Below are 18,107 nucleotides of genomic sequence, written 5' to 3'. Positions count from 1 at the left end.
ACTAGACCATTGGAGGTCTTGCATATTTGAATTGTCTGGCAGCCTTCCAAAGTTCAGTTCGAGATCCCTCACATCCACAACAATGGCTCTCGACGATATTTCAGCAGTGCCCAAAGGTGCACTGGATACCGATCCTGCTGTGGAGAGACCACCTCCACTGCTTGATGCTGACCGTTCAGACTCGGAGAGGCTTCAGCCCGGTGTGAAAAGAGCTGAGATGCTGCGCAAGGGATGGACGAGACAGGGTTTGATTATAGCTTTTACTGGGTACGCATCTTATACCGGCTCGTCTGCCCAGCAGCTACCGAATCAGATTAACCGGTGCCGCGAATAGTCTCTTTCTCGCAACGCTATCAATCAACTTCGGCGACTATTCAACCCAAGTGTACGTACCGTACGCGACATCTGCGTTCAAGCAACACTCGGCCATGTCCGCTGCGCGGGTTGTAGGGAACATCACTCGGATCGCGGCGTACCCTATCATTGCGAAATTGGGAGATGCAAGTCTGCGATCCCCACTTAGGCGTACCGGAGCTGACTCGTTTTGTTTTTTTGTAAAGGTGTTTGGTCGAGCGGAGATGTTCATCCTCTCGATTGTGTTCCAGGCTGTTGGGTATGCGATCTATGCGGGGTGTAAGAACGTGGGACAGTATATCGTGAGTCACAGCGCATATGTGACATAGATTTTCGCTGCGCATAGCGGTTGACGTGCTCATATCACAGGCTGGCGGAATCTTCGAGGCAATCGGGTTAGTACACTCTTTTTATACCTGATCTCATCACCCTGACGTGCATACGCAGCTCAACTGGCTTCGGCTTAACCCAACAAGTCTTCGTAGCTGATGTCACGAACCTCATCAACCGCGCCGTATGGTCTACTCTTCCGGACTCTCTAACCGTTATTCCAGCCCTGTACCTCGGGACCGAGATTGCAGAAGCTGTGCTCGAGAAGAACGAATGGCGCTGGGGGTTCGGGATGTGGGCTATCATAGAGCCCGTGTGTTCCGTCCTTCTGGTCGGGACTATGCTCTACTATCAAAAGCGTGCGCGGAAGGACCCATCCCCGGCAGAGTTCGCATCGGAGCCGACGGAGAGAAATGTGGATGATGGCTGGTGGAAGCGGATTTATAACCTCGTTTGGGTGCAATTGGACGCGTTTGGCGCAATCCTCCTTCTGTTGGGTCTGTCGCTCTTCCTGGTTCCGCTGTCGCTAACAGGCTCGGGGAACAGCGATGACTGGCATAGGGGCTCGTTCATCGCGATGCTTGTCCTGGGCGTCGTGATTTTTGTAGCGTTCCTTGCTTGGGACACGTGGTGTGCGAAGAAACCGTTTATCCCGTATAGGATGATCAAGAACCGTACTGTTGCTGCAGCTTGTTTACTGGGAATCCTCGACTTCTTTCATTATTCGGTCTTTTCTGTTTTCTTTACGAGCTATCTTCAGGTCGCGGCGCATCATGGGGCCGGACCGGCAACGAGGATTGAGTACGTGCCATCGAGCCTAGCCCTATTTTCCGGCATAAGACGCTGACCAATTTTTCATCACACAGCAACTCCCTCCGAGTCGCCTTCCAAGTTGCCGGGATATTTGCAGCGTATTTCATGAAATTTACCAAACGGTCGCAGGTTTGGGTGTTCACCGGCGTACCCCTCTGTGTCCTAGGCATGGGCGTCCTGCTCTACCTGGTCGACATGGGCGAGGGCCGCGTAGGCAACGAAGCGGCATTTGTAACAGCGAAATCCCTCATTGGTATCGGACGAGGCTTCTACCAGACGGCTTCGCAGGTTTCGGTCCAAGCGAAGGTATCGCGGGGCGAGGTCTCAGTCGTTACCGCTGTTTTCTTTGCTGCTATGAGTATCGGCGGGGCTATCGGGACTAGGTGCGTAAACAGCATGGCCGGCCTCTAACTTTTGTTTTCTTTTGGTTCTTGATCGGCCATGGTATATATTTAAGAAGTGTATATGCTGATTATATGCAGTGTTGCTGGCGCAATCTGGCGCAGTACCCTACCCCCAAAGCTAGCTCAGCATCTCCCCGCTGAACTTAAGGACCAAGCGCAGGCCATCTTCGGTAGCATCGTTGTCGCGCAGAAATACGAGGTTGGAACGCCAGCACGAGACGCAATCGATATGTGCTATCGACAATCGCAGCGGATGTTGGCTATTGCAGCGTTGGCAGCGTTGGCGCCCATGCTGATTATTATGTTCTTCCTAGAGAACGTACCTTTGACTGATGAAACTACGTTGATCGAGCTGCATGGGAATAGAGAGGCTGTTAAGAAGAACCATAGTGGAGGGGAAGGAAAGGAGGCGAGGTCATGAACGCTTCGAATGTGCTAGTAAATGTTGGGCCAGGAATTTCGATGTATAGAAGCTATTATTAATGAACTAAAAACTTGGATTGATATTGATACGGAAATATGAGGCCACGTGATCTCTGGTAGATTGACCGGACATCGCCTGTTTCTAGAAGGTTCCTACCCTCTATATATATATAGTGGGGAGAGAGGAATACACACAAGAAAGGCAATGAAGGAATCTATCGTCAACAAGATAGGTGTCAATCGTCACATGGCATCCGATCCTTAGTAGGCTACGTTGGTGTAGTTGATGCAGTTTCCTCCTGCCCTTTATCCTCTGAGCATATTCCACAACAGATATCGAAGGTATTTCCCGAAAGTCTCTACAAACATGATTGGAAGGTTTCTATATCGCCGGTAGCACAGCTGGCCTGACTTCACCATGCAATGTCGCCGGTGTCCCGCGCTGTTTCTGAGACGGAAATGACGTTGATTAGACCTCGAGGCCGGGGCGTTTTGGTCTCACACCGATGGGTTAGTCGTGCGTCCTGAGATATGCATAGACGACAGGTGGAGATATGGAATCAAGGGATAGACCCCAAAACAAGGGCTCAGGCATGGCTTTTTCTGCTAAGGATGTCAGAGCAACTGATCAGATTATCAGTTATCTTTGTACCTTTGCTAAGCAGCCCGGCCTATAGTTGTGCAGGAGATCTGCGCGCAACAGGAGGCTGTTGCGGTGAAGTCTAACAAGCAGTACTGGTCAAATACGTTTGGCCAAGTTGACAAGACAACTTCACCTAACGCGACATCAGTTTGTGGTATGCATCATGCTATCTATGTGGCTAGTGACAGTTTTCTTCTATAAGAATTTTTTTTAGCATGCTTCTTACCCTACTTTGGGTGCGGCGCATATGCGGCTTTTCATGGGAGAAAGTATTCTGCGCAGGATTTTGATGCTTCAGTACTGTCCCCAGACCTCTTGTCCCGAAGAAGGATCAGCTTACTCTATGAAGTATGTGAAAGTATGTCAGGATAACGGCTAACTTGCGCTTTGATTTTTTGTAGCTGTCTAATAGATGATTCTCATAGTCACGGTGACAATCATCCAGGTGAGCAGTGTAGAGAGTGTGCTGATAAACAGATTTGTTTGTTGGATCGGTATTGAATAGAGACAGACAGTGAGGTCTCTTTAATAATAGAGGTGGGTATTGATTCTTTCTATACCTATGTAACCATAGACAGATGATATATTGGTCTTCGAACTGAATACCGTTCCTTAGTTATCGCCTAGAAGCATGCGGCTGCAATTAGTTTCTACTAACATCATACATCTAGAGCACACTTTATTATATTGCACCTATCGTATGACTATTCCCTCGTTTAAGAAAACCATGCGCTGAGTATCATTCTGTTGATCAAATAGATTCAAGGTCCATTGGGAGTGGAATGTATTCGGTAAATGCTTGTACTATTCCGCTGTATAAGGTCGGCATCCACTGCGCACTCTAGCTCAGGCTTATAGATATTACATAGCTCTTCAGAAGAGTGAAACTTACTTATCAGGCTCTTCGTTCAGGTCGTTTCGGTGAAATGCTGGTGGGTCATCATGGGCAGGGGTTCACCTGGGAGCGGGCGGAATTTATATTCCACCTTGAACTTCACATGATATGATTCGAGATCATTCAAAAAGACTGCAGGCATTAGAGTCGCTTATAACTATTGGTAGTTATCATTCCAGCAGGAGGAAGCATGATTGACAAGTGAAGACACCCAGATGGGGTGGTTGTCCATATAAGCTTGGTCTGCTTGCCTCATATAGCTCTCAACAACAAACTTGACTGTTCCTTTCTTTTGCGTTTATGCACCCACGATTCCATCTTCATAATCGGAAATACTCATCTGACTTTTAATATGGCGACGACCAGCATATCACTCACTTACGCGTTCACCCTTCGCGTAAACATAGCTGTTCCACCATACCCAACTGGCCAGACGCCCTCAGGCCTCAGGGCTTACTACGACATCCAAGGCGGCACCATGAAGGGTCCCAATAACATGCCACAATTCAACGAGGGGAGACAGCCTCCTCCAACGCACGGACGGTTGGGCGAATCTGGAAATTCACTACCCTGCTGTGACCGAGCAGGGGGAGTGGCTCTATGTCCGGTATATCGGAGTTTTGCAGGGCACTGAAGCTCTTAGCAAAGGTGAGTATACCCACAACCTAGGATCAACTCGCTGACTGATCACTTCGCCTGCCACAATAGCCTTTTCCAAAGATCCTTCGGCCAAGTGTATGCGGGCTAATCTATCCACGACCTTATCAACGAGTACCTATATCCCGTTCATCGGTCGCTATTCCCACTTCAGGATGGTTCTTACAAGCGAACGGAGACAAAGGCAGAAATGCCCAGGCAGAGTGTATTTGGCTCAATATGAGAGCAACCCACATTTGTTCTTGAGCAGTGACTCTGCCAGCATAAACCTTGTTACCGATCAGCTGATATTAGCCCTGGGAGGCCACAAACCGCCTTTATGGTCGTAGGCGAGGTCGGCTTCGACTCACCAGCGCAGAAGGACGTAGGGAGTTAACAGTTCAAAGTTAAGGTGTAGATGCGGATAAGAACAGCTGGTTTGTAGAATTGGAGATTTTAGTAAATCAAGAAGCTATAGGCACCAACATCTTTGATGTACGTCTTTATATTCCTCCAGGCGGGACTAGATGTAATCAGGGATTTTGGCCGTTCTGGATGACCGATCTTCCAATCCACCAATGTCCCTGGGTTCCTCAAATGCTGATTCCTAGTGCTAAGATGCTAGTCATGCAAAAATAGTCTGGATTGGTGATATTATTCACACATGATGGCACGGTATAGGTGCACTCCTCGAGAGAAGGCCTTCTGCCGCTCCGCAAAGTATACGTCAAGTCAACGATGTGAGAGCACCTGTGAGATATCACTCTCTCAACCATCGCTTAATATTTAAAGTACAACTTAAGAGAGCCGTCAACTCGGTAAAGTAGACTTTATACGTTGACGTCATATGACATCACGGAGCTTTCTACCCCCGCGTATAACAACCATCCACTGCTTGACTTCCAAGGTTTTTAACCCAAATCTTACCAATATTGTTCGATACAGACATGGTGCGAATCTTCATCACCGGCTCAAGCGATGGTATAGGGCAGGCAGCTGCCAAGGTCCTTTCCGAGCAGGGCCACTCAGTCGTCCTTCATGCGCGCAACGCCGACCGCGCCGCCTCAGCCCAAGAGGCCGTTCCAGGCGCCGAGGCCGTCCTGGTGGGCGATTTGAGCTCCATTGCTGAAACAAAAGCCCTAGCAGAGGAAGCAAACAAGTTGCCACCGTTCGATACGGTCATCCACAACGCGGGGATCGGATACGGGGCGACGGCCAGCCAGGAGATCACCGCAGATAAGATCTCGGCTGTCTTTGCTGTCAACACGCTTGCACCATATATCCTGACCTGCTTAATGCATAAACCAAAAGCAAGGCTTCTTTATATGAGCTCGGATAGTCATTACGGCGGTGACGAGAGTCTACGGAACATCACGCAGTCCCATTCGTACGGGAATACCAAACTGCACGATGTAATGCTAGCAAATGCATTCTCTCGACGATGGGGCAACGCGATCCAAGTAGTTAGCATGCATCCTGGCTGGGTGAGGACCAAAATGGGAGGCGTAATGGCGCCTGGGGCGTTGGACAGGCCGGCCAGAGTCCTGGCCGACTGGGCAATCGGAAAGGGAGATCTGGCCCGCCTCAAGAGCGGTACTTTCTTTACGACTAGCGGCCCAGAATCTGCACATCCCGGTGCCGATAATGTCCAGAAACAAGAGGAGTTATTGCGCATCTGTAAGGAGGTGTCGGGCGTGGGGGTTCCGGGGGGGTAGCAAAACGACGGGAAGGGGGTTCTTATGATTAGCAATGCAAATTCAAGTTAAGTCGACACTATTGGAGAGGCTGCATCCTAGAGCTGTTGCTTAACCTGAGTTTAGCTTGTAGGAGCCGGTTGTCCGGTTCTTTATCGGTGCATTGGCACTATCTGAATAGACTGAGACGGCGCCACCATACTATTGAATAACAGGCCTGCGGTAGATCACTTTAGAGGCCAGTCCAGAAGCTAATCTGAGCCTAATTGTACACTCCGAAGATCGATCGGCCTCTAGATACTCGGTCTACTAAAGTCTAAATCAATACTCTAGCGGCTCTCGCGGCTCGTGCACTTAATATGACTCGGGCATCCGGAGGAGTCTAAGACTCAGACTGGCATAGGTAGGAGAAAGCTGACCCCGCTGATCAGTAGCAATTATTGTATTGCAGTAAATTATTGCTGTAGTTAAGGGTATAGCCTCCAAAATGCGCATCTCGTCCGTCATTACTCCCTACTTCGCCAAACCCCGACTCCATCTTTGAGCGCGACCTCTACCAAATACACATACCGCTCAATACTCTTTGCGCTGTGATATCCCTCATTGTACATGACTCGGATCTTCAGCTTGCCCTGGTATGACCAGACAGCAACTATCACCTCCTCGCCCGAGCATTCGGCTGAGAGAGAGAACTCCTCGACCGTGAACCCGCCATACGATGAGGCTAAATAATCGTCGATCTTGCCAAAGCTGTTGACTATTGGGGCACTGTAGAACGTAGGACACGACGGTGGATCTTGGCTCTGGAAAATCTCTGCAAAGGCCGGCTCCACCAGGGCCGGCAGGTCGGGGTCGCTCTCTGCATCTAGATAGGCCCGTTTGAACAGCTCTGCTGTCTGCCAGAAGGTAGTTACCGGTATTGATACTGGCCAGATTGCATGCTGGGGCGAGATCGCATTCTTAGAAGACGGGCCGTCCTTGGGCCGGCGCATATCGAGGACGATGATGGTGTTGTAATTCTGGGTCAGGGTAAAAGGACCATATTCCTTCGCGGCAAAGGCCACACCAGCGTGAACGACGGGTGCGACCGTCATCTTATGCTTGCCTGCCATAGTGACTAGCTCCCTGGTCAGAAGTGGCGAGTACTCGAGATCTCTCCACGACGCGAGAGCGGAACATGGCGTCTGCTGGTCCGACATAATGCCTACTGAGGGATAGCTGCGGAGCCAGCGGCGCTGGATGCTCCAGAACCGGGCCAGCTGAGAGACAGAGGCGGAGGGTAGTGATGCAGCTTCCTTGAGACTGCAAGCCAGCTGATCGAGCCGCTCGGTGCACAGGGAGTCGTCCGCCCTCGACCTGCCCATAACCATCACGCTCAGCTCTTCCAGAAAGTCGTTGAGGACCATAACGGCGCCCAGGGTGTCCATAAGATGATGTGGAGTGCGCAAGGCAAGGACATTGGCATTTTGCAGAAAGTACATCGCCGCCGTCTCGGCCGCGGGCAGGCTGTCCAGCAACTCTGCCGTCACCTCGCTCTCCCCAGCGACAGTCACAAATGTGTGATCTAGCCAAGCGTTAATATGCTCGGTCCCCGGCTTCTGATGGACTCTTTTCGAGCCACTCACGGTCGAGGCAATGGCCGGGTGTCGCTGTCGTAGTGCGATCCACGCGGCGCGGGCTTGCTTGATGTCGATAGTGAGTCCCAGGTCAACTCTCAGCTTGACGGTGACGGTGATGTCGAGTCGGCGTCGTCCTTCGCGGACATTGTGCGATCCATTAGCCAGGTGAAAGGCTTCCACTGCATCGAGATTGCGCTCTGAGACGGTCTCATCTCTTGGGCGCCATTTAACCGAGTCCTTGGACTGCAGCAGCACGCGTGCGGTGCGAAGAGTGGTCATGATAACTTGCAAATCTGCTCAACTAGAAAAGCATCACCGTCAAACCTAGTTCAATTGCCAGGTGCAAATAGGCCACAAAATAAATGCTCTGAGACCACGATTCCCCTGCATGTTGACCCTGGCGATCAGCGGGGACATCGCCGACCCTATTCCAAATACCATCACAGTTGATCACACAGCACCCAGCTGGAGGCAAATTGCAGTTCTTGGCCTGCCCGAGCCATTGGGCTCGGGTGCCACGATCTGCTGATCTACCGATCGGCTGCTCCATGCCCGTGCAGTGTCGTTCTGAGCCCTATTCTGCCCTGTTTCTGGTGGCCCTTGCCCGGTATCCGCGATCCACTCCAACTAGAGTAGATCACAGCCCCCCCAAAAAAAAGAAAAGAAAAAAAATATTTACCAAGTCACGGACAGCAAATTCCAATTATTAGCCCAGAACGATTATGTTATGGATTAGATTCAACGTACATTCCCTGGTCGGATTGTGCCTGATGAAATCATCGTGTAGTCACAGTGGGTCATGTCAAGGACCAAAACCACGAGACGGCGCAGCATAAGGAACTAAGATGCAAAGAACAAGCCTTTGTTGACACTTGACGGTCATTTATAAGCATTGACCAGCATTGAGGCGTCGAGATGGAGAAGAGGCTCTCGCTTCGCCAGCGACTCTCCCAAGCAACTTGGGGCTGGTACTCGGCCTCGATGGCGACGGGGGGTATTGCCGTGCTGCTCTACAACACCCCTCACCAGTTCACGGGCCTCGAGACAATCGGCAAGATTGTCTATATCTTCAATATTGTCCTCTTTGTTGGGATCTCCCTCTGCATGGTTGTGCGCTTCTGTTCGAGCCCGCCCGCCCTGAAAGAGTCCGTCCGCGACCCCAGCGAGACGCACTTTATCGCGACATGCCCTCTCGCTGTCGCGACCATCATCCTTGGCGCCTCGAGCTACGGCACAGACGCGTGCGGGCCCTGGCTACTGGCTGCCCTACACGCGGTCTTCTGGGTCTACGTTACAGCCTCGGTCGTCCAGGCAATTGCCCACAACTGGTACCTCTACCACCGACGCATGGCCAGCCAGCAGCCCATGGCTATCGTTAGGTGCCTGCCGTCCTTCCCGGCGATGCTCAGCGGCACGATTGCCGCTGGCCTGGCGTCCGACCAGCCGGCCGGCCGGGCAGTGCCCATGATAATCGCGGGCACTACGCTGCAGGGGTTCGGCTTCGTCATGACGCTGTTTGTCTACTCGGAGTACTTCTACCGCCTGAACAAGGACGGTCTGCCGGACCTCCATGACCGGCCGGAGATGTTTATTGCCGTGGGACCGTGGAGTTTCACGGCGCTGGCGCTGATTGGGATGGCAGAGGCTGCAGTGGAGAAGGTCCCGGCAGGCTACATCGTTTCGTCGGCCACAGACACTGCAGTGGCCGTCGCAACAGGGCAGATTGCACTTGTGCTCGCCTCACTCGTGGCCATCTTCCTGTGGATGCTGGCCCTCTACTGTCTGTGCATTGCCATCCTCAGCATGCTGGCGCCGTGTCGTGCCCTCGGTGGAGAAGGGAGGGTGCCGATGTCGCTGGCATACTGGAGCATGGTATTCCCCAACACTGGATTTGTCATAGCCACTATCAGAATCGGACAGGTACTACAGAGCGAGCCGGTACTGTGGGTAGCCTCGGCCATGACCATTGTGCAGGTGGGTACCTGGCTAGGAGTCGGATTGGTCACCATGTGGAAGATCGTCCACGCTTTCATGTACCAGTAACGGCAATTATGAGACGATAGAGGACGCAACGGATGTCATCGTATGTAAGATCTTGATTATGGCCAATTCCATTTTGTCATTGGGGAATAAGCCTCTCCAGCAAAGCTTGTCAATGCTTGGTATCGCCACGGTGGAGACTGCACTGCTCTATGGCCCATTTACGCGTTCTGCCTCTGCTTTATGTTCTGCCCTGTTTTCCTCTAGGCAGACGGTAAACCGTCTTGCTTTGCTTTTTGTTCTTCTCTGCTTTTTCTTTTTCTTTCTTCTTCTTTTTGCTCTTCCAGTTGACGCCAGTCTTCTTCTGCTTGACGCCATAAATGTCTGACGACCACGAAATCGGCGTCAAAGAGGAATTTTCCTCGGATACACCTCTCCTCGTGTCTGAGAAGGAAGCCCTAGCCCTTGCCCGCAGCAGGCCGGGCGAGGCGCTGCCTCTTCTCATCACGTTTGGACCTAGTGACAGCGACAATCCGAGGTGCTGGGGCTTCTGGCGCAAGTGGTACATCACCTGCTTTGTGAGCATGCTCAACGTGGTCACCACTTGGTGTGCCGGCGGGTTCTCGTCTGGCGCTCCCGAGATTGCTGACCTTTTCGGCGTCTCAACCGAGGTGACGACCCTCTGTCTGTCTATGTACGTGCTTGGATACGCAGTCGGGCCGGTCCTGCTGGCTCCCTTGTCCGAGTACTTCGGCCGGTAACCCGTCTATGTGGTCTCGTGGCTGCTCCTTTGCCTATTCCAGCTGCCGTTAGCACTGGCCCCGAATATCGGGACGATGATCGTCTGTCGACTCCTCGCCGGCTTGGCCGGGGGCGCGCCCTTGACCAACACCGGCGGCACGGTGAGCGACCTGTGGGAGCGCAACGCGAGCGGCGGGCCCATGGCCGTCTACGGGCTGAGCAGTACCTTTGGCCCGCCTATGGCTCTCGTGGTGAGCGGGTATATCGGCCTCAATCTCGGCTTCCGCTGGATTTTCTGGATTCTCATGGCTATCACAGGGGGCTTCTGGGCCCTTCTCACCCTCACGGTGCCTGAGACCCGGCACAGCATCATTCTGCAGCGCAAGGCCCGTCGCGTCCGCAAGCAGATGGAGCAGGAAGGGTTGCGCTCGGCCTCGACGACCCACGATCTGCATGCCCCTGAGCGCAAGAACCTGCGCCAGCTGTTCGCCATCACGCTCTCCCGCCCTTTCTTTTCCTCTTCGCCGAGCCCATCACCAGCTTCTCTGCTATCTACAACGGCTTCCTCTACGGCCTGGTCTATCTCTTCAACGAGGCGTTCCCGCTCGTCTTTGGCGGACCGCATGGCCACGGCTTCAACATAGGGCAGCAGGGCCTCTGCTTCCTCGGCATGGCGGTCGGTCCCCTCGTTGCGTTTGCCCTATCCCCTCTGCAGGAACGCTACTATCTGCGCCGCGTTGCCGAGAACAAGGGCAGGGCCGTGCCCGAGGCGCGCATGTGGATGGCCCGCGGCGGCTCACTCCTCATCCCTCTTAGTCTGTTTTGGTTCGGGTGGACGAGCTACAGCTCTGTGCACTGGATCGTTCCCATTATCGCTTCCTCCTTCTTTGGTGCCGGTCTCTACATTGTCATTCTCAGCATTCTGAACTACGTCGTTGACGGGTACCAGACCTACTCTGCCTCTGCACTGGCAGGGGTCATCCTCGTCCGGAACATCGTCGGGGCTGGATTCCCGCTCTTCGCGACGCAGATGTACGAGCGACTAGGATATGAGTGGGCAAGCTCTCTCTTGGGCTTCATTGCCATCCTACTGGTACCGATCCCTTTCGTCTTCTTTTACAAAGGCGAGGTTATCCGGCTGCGCAGTCCGTGGGCCAGGGAGCATTTCAATTCGAGCGAGGACAGCCCGCATTAGCATTAGACAACTAGATCTAGCATATGATTACATGCCGTACAGACTTGACTAGCGTTCGTTCACGACTGTGACTGGAGGAAAGGATGCAACCAAGATCCAAGGGGTATTATTAGTACGTGAGAATTATATACAAGAAGTGCAGTCAAGTCCGATCCAGATTCATCCAAGTAATGCTTGTTTCACATGCCTCAAAAGGCCTTATTTTTCCTTTTCCTCGAGAAGTGAAGAATGAAAAGAAAAAGGCAAGGCGAGGTCGTCCTCGTATCCCATCTCCCTTTACACAAACTCGGCGGTGTTGCCTGCGTTCAGCGTCTCGGTCGATTCGGTGGATATCCGCCTCTGGCGTTTAACGAACTTCGGCCATGTGTTAGTGAGCACGAGATACTTGATGCTGTTCTCGGCGTCGTCGAACACGCCTGCAGTGAAGCCCTTGGGGATCTCGCCCATGTACTGAGCGCGATTCTTGATGGCGGCGACTGAGGATTCGGAGAAGTTGGAGTTGGTAGGCGACGGCATGCCGGGGTTGTTAAAGGGAGTGGCAGGATCAACCTCGGCCTTTTCGTCTCCGTATAGGATGCGAGCGGGCGTTTCGAAGATGTTATCCAGCTTCTTGAGATCTTGGGAAGAAATGTTGACGGGAAATTCGGCGTGGCGGGTGCTGATGAACTCGGCGTAGATGTACAAGGCCCGGTTGAAGGCTTCGCGGACCATCTCTTTCGTCATGTCGTCGGCCGCCTCGTCGCCCTCGCACAGCGCCTTGGGCAGAAGGGTCTTCCACTCGGCGATGCTTGTGAGGAACGCGACGTTCTCGCCGGAAAAGTCGTTTAGGGCGGAGAAGCGCTGCAGGGGCGTCGGGTTGCGTTCGAGGACGTACTCGAGGGCGCTCATGTTAAGGATGCTCTCGCGGGCGCTGCTGTCGCTGATGACGGACTCGTTGTTGGATTTCCAGCCGGACATCATCGAGTCAACCATTGTGGCCGTCGAACCGAGCGACTTGCTGTCCGAGTTGGCGCCTTTGGTGCGGATCTCCCACTGCTTGATCGCCTCGAGGGTGTCCTTGTGCAGGGACTGGTGACGCATGACCTCCCAACAAGGGAGTAGGACGGTGAAGATTTCGAGGAACATAATGGAAACGCAGATCCTGCGCCGGTCAGACCGATTTCTTGTACACTTACGGGGATACTGGTACAGAAGGAAGAAGGTCGGAAGGAAGGGGAGCAAGAGAAGACATACCACTGAGGAGGAATCCAGTAAGCGTTGACCTTCTCCATAGCAGGAACGTAAAGAGCGATGAGCCACATAGGAGTCGCGTGCAGACCAGAAAGCGCGCAGCCGATTGTCTGGGTGCGCCAGCCCTGGGTGTCGTGAATGTGACGCGAGCGCCACAGCACGATAGGCGCGACCACCCAGGACCAGAAGAACTGCCAGAAAACACCAGGCCACCACTCCCAGCCGCGGCCTTGCTCGACGAGCTGCTGCATCGGGGGGCCGTGCACCTCGGTGCCAGGAGCGCCCCAGGAGCTGTGGAACTTGCGCGAGATGACCCACATCAGGATCGTAAGAAAGACCTAGAGCACGGTCAGCCGGGGATTTAGGGCTTGCAGGGGAAGAGCAGCCGTACCTGGACAAACATGGCGATGGCCACCAGGATAACAACGCGCGCTGAGTAGTCGAGACGGCGGAATCGGCTGAGCAGGCCTGAGGGCTGGCGCTTGGCGTCGGGCGTTGAGTCGGTCAAGAAGCTGTACTTGACGTACTTCTTCTGCATCTTCGCAATATGCAAGAAGTAGCTGTTCGCTCCGTGGAACAGGGCCAGACCGCAGGGCAACCAGGTGCCCATGATCCAGTACTGGGAGTCGCCCGGCATCAGCGGTCCGATCATGACGCCGAACTGCACCGACCAGTAGTAGATGTGCAGGAACGCGACCCCCCCGAGTGAGAGAGTGAGACTGCGGACACGCACAATGGGCGAGTCGCGGCGGATGATAAGGAAGGCCATGCCCGAGGCGACGACCGCAGTCCAGAAACAGCCCCAGACCACCCACCAGATGGCGACGGGACTGTAGACGGCCTGCGGCTTCTGGTCGGCCGTGATTCCAAGCTCGGACCCCATGGTAAGCGCGGATCGAAGGGGCCGGGGGACTTAGGGTTAGGGGACGGGGAAAGGGCTGGGCTGCAGTGGCGGAAAGGATAGACGGATAGTTGGTAACGCTTGTCAGCCAGACAGACAATAAAGAGCGGTCAGTCGGAAGAGGAACTCCAGGAACGAAAGAGAGAACGAGTCCAAAGGTCACAAAATCGGATCTGGGCAGCGGCGGACTTATGAGGGCAGTCAAGTCCTAGTGTACGCCGCAGGGCCGGGAAGATCAGCACCACTAACGAGGCGCAAACCCCGAATTTTTCCCTGTGCAAAACACGCGCTCGTGCATCTTGAACAAACGTGCGCGTTGACGAATTGGCTGGCTGCAGGCTCATTTGCGAATCGTCACAGGCGAGGTTACTGGATCGAGAGTTCATCTCGTGGCGATATCGAGATCGGCAGGGCTATTGATTTAGGGCCCACCTCCCAACACCGTATCGATCGAATCACCAGCCAGCGTCCCCTTGCGCTTGCGCGCTTTGGGAAAGAAGGCTGCTGCACGGCGCACGTTTTGCGGGAGAATTTGAAATCGCGAGCGGGTAGGATGGGCTGTGGACAGTGGGCTGTGGGCCAAACAAGTTTGCGTCCAAGATCTCCAGGGGTATGGTTCACTTGTAGACGGGATCGTGATCTTGGATACCCGATCGCAGCACCACGGTTACAGCGCTAACTAGCTGGATAGACGTACGGGTAGGGCTATTCATTTTCCAGCTCTCGCCTGCGGTCTATCGCCGCAGAGATCCAGTTCCAGAGGGTCGCTTCCCCCAAAAACGTCTGCCTTCGCATTCGAGTCGTCTCAAGAATGCGCTCCATTGACCCGCTCTAATAGCAGGACGGTCTGCCCCGTTTCACAATTCTGGGCCTCTGCTGGGCACTCTACAAAGCTACGGCACACCGGCGATTCCGGCGAGCCTGACGAATCCGTTCTGACTCTACAGTCCCACAGCAGAAAAGGCTCGGCAGTGCATGCACCCCAGTCTGGTCCACTGATCAGATTAGATGACGTTCTTCAGCAGCCAGTTTGCGCCACATAGGAGCTTATATATAGGAGAACGTTTCATAACCCCCCGCACGGCTTCTCTCATCTTCTCTCAGTGCTTCCAGTTTATAACGGGGTGACAATAGATGTAGCCATGCCCGCGTCACACCACTAGCTGGCCATCACACTGCTACCGAGGGGCCGGCCAATATCACATGTACCTGCGCAGACGACCGCCGTTACCATTTAAGCACGCCCAAGGGCTAGCGCACCAAATAGTTTTTCTTAGCAGGGCGTTAGCGTCTGGGGCGTTTGCATCATGTAGGGTCGAGCTCTCGCTTCGAGCTCTCGCTTTGGTCTCCGGATGGGGCAAGCGATGTACAACCCAGACCATCGGATCGATCGAAAGCAGAAATAGAAAAATCGTCTCTCGCGCTGCCTTTTGCAGACTCTGACGTATTGCGTATCCATACTGATGCATGCGAGAGTATCTGGACCCGCCGTCCGCATCTAGAGCTGGGTCTTGCCGACAAGAGTGCCGTAATGCGGAACCTCGCGTAATTCTTCGATATTGAATATCCTTCATATGAGTAGAGTAAGGCTGGTGATATAGAGTGGAGCTAAGGCAGGCCGGTGGTCCGGAAACGTAACAGTGGCATAGCTGTTGGAATAAAGGGAATATGTCTAATATGCTTCTCCCGGCTGGTCGGCTGACTTCTTGAGTCAAATATATATTTCTGCGCTAACAGGCTGTCCTACGGCCACCACCACTACCGTTACATATGATGTTAGTCTAGGCTGCTGCGCACGCTTTTTGTCGTGTAGGAAAAGTAGACACATCACATGCTGGAATAAGCCTTTCGGATAACCGGTGCATGCACGGTTGGGTCCGAGGCTGTTCGTGCGGCGTCGAATTGATATCGGATAGATATATCATAACGGCGTGCACTTAGTGCACGAAGACCCACTTATCCTCAGCTAGGCTTATCTCTAGCTAGTTAGAAAGCGTTAAGGCTGTAACCCTCGGAAAGGCTTATATGCAGATAGAGAGAGCGTCGTATTGAATGTACGGAGGCCTAGACCCGTGGTCGACACTTTCATACTGTCCACCTGTCTTCTTATCCCTGCATGAGGAAGACCTCGAGCCTAGAGAAGGCTGAGAGGTCGGGGTAGGCTAGTCACACAGGAAATATACCAAGAACGCGATCAATATCGTCCATCGAGGCGAGAATCTCGTATGCAGGCTCGCTGGGGTACCTTATAATTGCGTCCAACAGCCCTCGCCAAAATCCCGTCCAGTCCCGCGCCTTAAGAGACGTACTGCGCTAATGCCTGGGAAGTGCGGAAATAGTAGACTTCGATCTGATGTTAGACGAGGTGAGTGAAATGCGAGGCAGGGCCAAAGTATCGTTTTATATTCAAAGAAAATATGCAATCATGGCTGACGGGTATATGTACACAAAACAGGAATGAAGCGGAAATAAGAAAATAAAGAGAATGGATGAATGATTGAATGAAGGCCAGAAAGAAGAAATATATCAGCGCGAGCCCGGTAGTTCATATGGAACCTGGATACGTGCCTTTGCCTCCATCTCGTGTGTCTGCTGTCCATCCATTTCATGCATCGGTGCCCCCTCTCCAGCTATCTCATGACCCATGACAACCACCGATTCCATCTGGCTCGGGTCCTTCTTGTAGTCGGGCTCGGGCACGGGGGTGCTCCTTCTCCGCCGCATGAAGAAGAACCAGCCCAAAAGTGCGAGTATGGCCAATCCTCCCACAGCAGACCCGACGCTGATACCGGCAATGGCGCCCGTACTCAAGCCGCCGTCGACACCCTGCTCGGAATCGGGATCGCCGGTTCCAGTCAGATTGGCAAGAAGATTCGGATTCGCACTCGCACTTGAACTCGCAGTAGAGCTCGAAATCGAACTCGACGTCGAGGAGCTGGGGTCGCAGCTCCCGAACTCAGACTGGCATCCATCACCGCAGTAGCTGGAATTCCCTCCACAGTATCCCATGCGCGAGCAGCAGTCGCCGTATTCGCTGCCCAGGCAAGTGACATTGCTCGTCAAGGTCGCTCCGCACGATCCCGTTGTACTGACCGTCTGCACGCTGGCGTCATTGCAGGTCCCGAATTCGAGCTGGCATCCTTCGCCGCAGTAGGCTGTGGTCGAGCCGCAGTAGCCCTTGGACGAGCAGCAGTTGCCAAACGTAGAGTTGAGACAGGTCGCGTTGGTCTCTGAATTGGAGCCGCAGTTGCCGTCGGTGCTGGTTCTGGATTTGTTCATCTTGACAGCTGTGCGGTTTGATCGAGCAGTGATTAATGGATTCAGCGGCGAATGGATTCGAGAGTTAGCGGGTCGTTACTCGTCAACGTGTAAGCGTGAGACAAAACAGGCCAGAGCCTGGGCCAGCGAGAGGAAATCGCCAGAAAAAAAGCCATCTTCTCGCCCTGGAGATCCGCCTGCTTTTAAAGCAGTCATCTAATCCTGAAGGATCCAAACAGCGGCTCTATTAGCTAGCGGGAAAAGAGCGCCTCTACTCAAAAATGAGGCTTGACCTATAGCTGACAGCGGCTATAGCAGCTGCGGGCTATTGGACCAGCGCATTCAGCCCTCATCTACTTGTCCCAAAGAGGCAACGATTTCGGTGGCCAAGCACACTACTGTTGATTTAGATTGGGCTTAAATTGATCAGGGACTGAGGGACCAGCTCAGCTGGCCCGCCGCGGCCCTGCAGCTGGACCGTCAGGCCACCTGGACCAAAAAACGAAATGAGTACAAATAGGCAGATGTCCCAAGTATCAATTCAGTTGTCTATGCAAACCAGAGGCTGGGCAGAATGGAATTGTGGTTGTAATTCGTGGCATGGCTGGCCCCTGATCTGGAGAGAGCCTACAGGCTGTAGGTGGGCTGTGCACTGGGGCCGGTGCGGTTATTGGCCAGTTCGCATTAAATATCGGGTCTCCGACAAGCTAAACGCTCTAAATGTTCTCTGGCCCACTCAAACTTATTTAAATTGACCAGTCTGCCAGGCCCTGGCCTAGCCCGGCTGGGTGCGTTGGTAAGTTGGTGTCGAGACTTTGACAGGGCTGGGAAGTTGATGCTAAGACGGACGGACGGGTCGAACAAGAAATAGTCTTCAAGATATAGAGCCTTCAAAGATACTCCATAGGCACGGCTCTTTCTCGCTCTATTTCGAACCAGGCCATCGCTGCTCATGCCATGCTTTCTTGGTTACTGCGGAAGCCGAACAAGC

General features: G+C 53.3%; 7 protein-coding genes across 7 annotated transcripts, besides 1 other annotated feature; 4 read left to right on the top strand and 3 right to left on the bottom strand.

Annotated features, from left to right (window-relative positions):
* Positions 1-18,107: part of a sequence feature (contig 1.132 1714..254738(1)) that runs on past both edges of the window.
* On the top strand, positions 83-2,322 carry ANIA_07800 (siderophore transporter mirA; the record flags this gene model as incomplete). Its single annotated transcript, XM_675977.1, has 6 exons — positions 83-267; positions 335-656; positions 724-749; positions 802-1,485; positions 1,551-1,880; positions 1,980-2,322. The coding sequence occupies 6 exons, from the start codon at positions 83-85 to the stop codon at positions 2,320-2,322; spliced, it is 1,890 nt and encodes a 629-aa protein (XP_681069.1).
* On the top strand, positions 5,446-6,213 carry ANIA_07799 (uncharacterized protein; the record flags this gene model as incomplete). Its single annotated transcript, XM_675976.2, has 1 exon — positions 5,446-6,213. One exon carries the CDS (start codon positions 5,446-5,448, stop codon positions 6,211-6,213), a length of 768 nt encoding a protein of 255 aa, XP_681068.2.
* On the bottom strand, positions 6,699-8,090 carry ANIA_07798 (uncharacterized protein; the record flags this gene model as incomplete). Its single annotated transcript, XM_675975.1, has 1 exon — positions 6,699-8,090. One exon carries the CDS (start codon positions 8,088-8,090, stop codon positions 6,699-6,701), a length of 1,392 nt encoding a protein of 463 aa, XP_681067.1.
* On the top strand, positions 8,727-9,854 carry ANIA_07797 (tellurite-resistance/dicarboxylate transporter family protein; the record flags this gene model as incomplete). Its single annotated transcript, XM_675974.1, has 1 exon — positions 8,727-9,854. The coding sequence occupies one exon, from the start codon at positions 8,727-8,729 to the stop codon at positions 9,852-9,854; it is 1,128 nt and encodes a 375-aa protein (XP_681066.1).
* Positions 10,628-11,727, top strand: ANIA_07796 (uncharacterized protein; the record flags this gene model as incomplete). The annotated part of the gene is made up of 2 exons (XM_050612092.1): positions 10,628-10,922; positions 11,015-11,727. 2 exons carry the CDS (start codon positions 10,628-10,630, stop codon positions 11,725-11,727), a joined length of 1,008 nt encoding a protein of 335 aa, XP_050468046.1.
* ANIA_07795 (protein gprK) lies at positions 11,837-14,011 on the bottom strand. Its single transcript, XM_675972.2, has 3 exons — positions 13,349-14,011; positions 12,961-13,295; positions 11,837-12,868 (listed from the first exon to the last, which is right to left on the bottom strand). The coding sequence occupies exons 1-3, from the start codon at positions 13,838-13,840 to the stop codon at positions 12,004-12,006; spliced, it is 1,692 nt and encodes a 563-aa protein (XP_681064.1). The 5' UTR covers positions 13,841-14,011; the 3' UTR covers positions 11,837-12,003.
* Positions 16,385-17,257, bottom strand: ANIA_07794 (uncharacterized protein; the record flags this gene model as incomplete). Its single annotated transcript, XM_675971.2, has 1 exon — positions 16,385-17,257. Exon 1 carries the CDS (start codon positions 17,135-17,137, stop codon positions 16,385-16,387), a length of 753 nt encoding a protein of 250 aa, XP_681063.1. The 5' UTR covers positions 17,138-17,257.

Source organism: Aspergillus nidulans, chromosome IV (assembly GCF_000011425.1).
Source record: "Aspergillus nidulans FGSC A4 chromosome IV".
Classification (NCBI taxonomy): domain Eukaryota; kingdom Fungi; phylum Ascomycota; class Eurotiomycetes; order Eurotiales; family Aspergillaceae; genus Aspergillus; species Aspergillus nidulans.
The sequence above is the reverse complement of the archived record's forward strand: the minus strand, read 5'-3'. Positions and strand labels throughout refer to the sequence as shown.

Excerpts from the sequence above, each read along its gene's own strand:
- ANIA_07795 (XM_675972.2), bottom strand. The coding sequence starts at position 13,840 with ATGGGGTCCGAGCTTGGAATCACGGCCGACCAGAAGCCGCAGGCCGTC. Across the intron at positions 13,296-13,348 it reads CCATCGCCATGTTTGTCCAG|GTCTTTCTTACGATCCTGAT; the intron begins GTACGGCTGCTC and ends ACCGTGCTCTAG. Across the intron at positions 12,869-12,960 it reads TACTGGATTCCTCCTCAGTG|GATCTGCGTTTCCATTATGT; the intron begins GTATGTCTTCTC and ends TGACCGGCGCAG.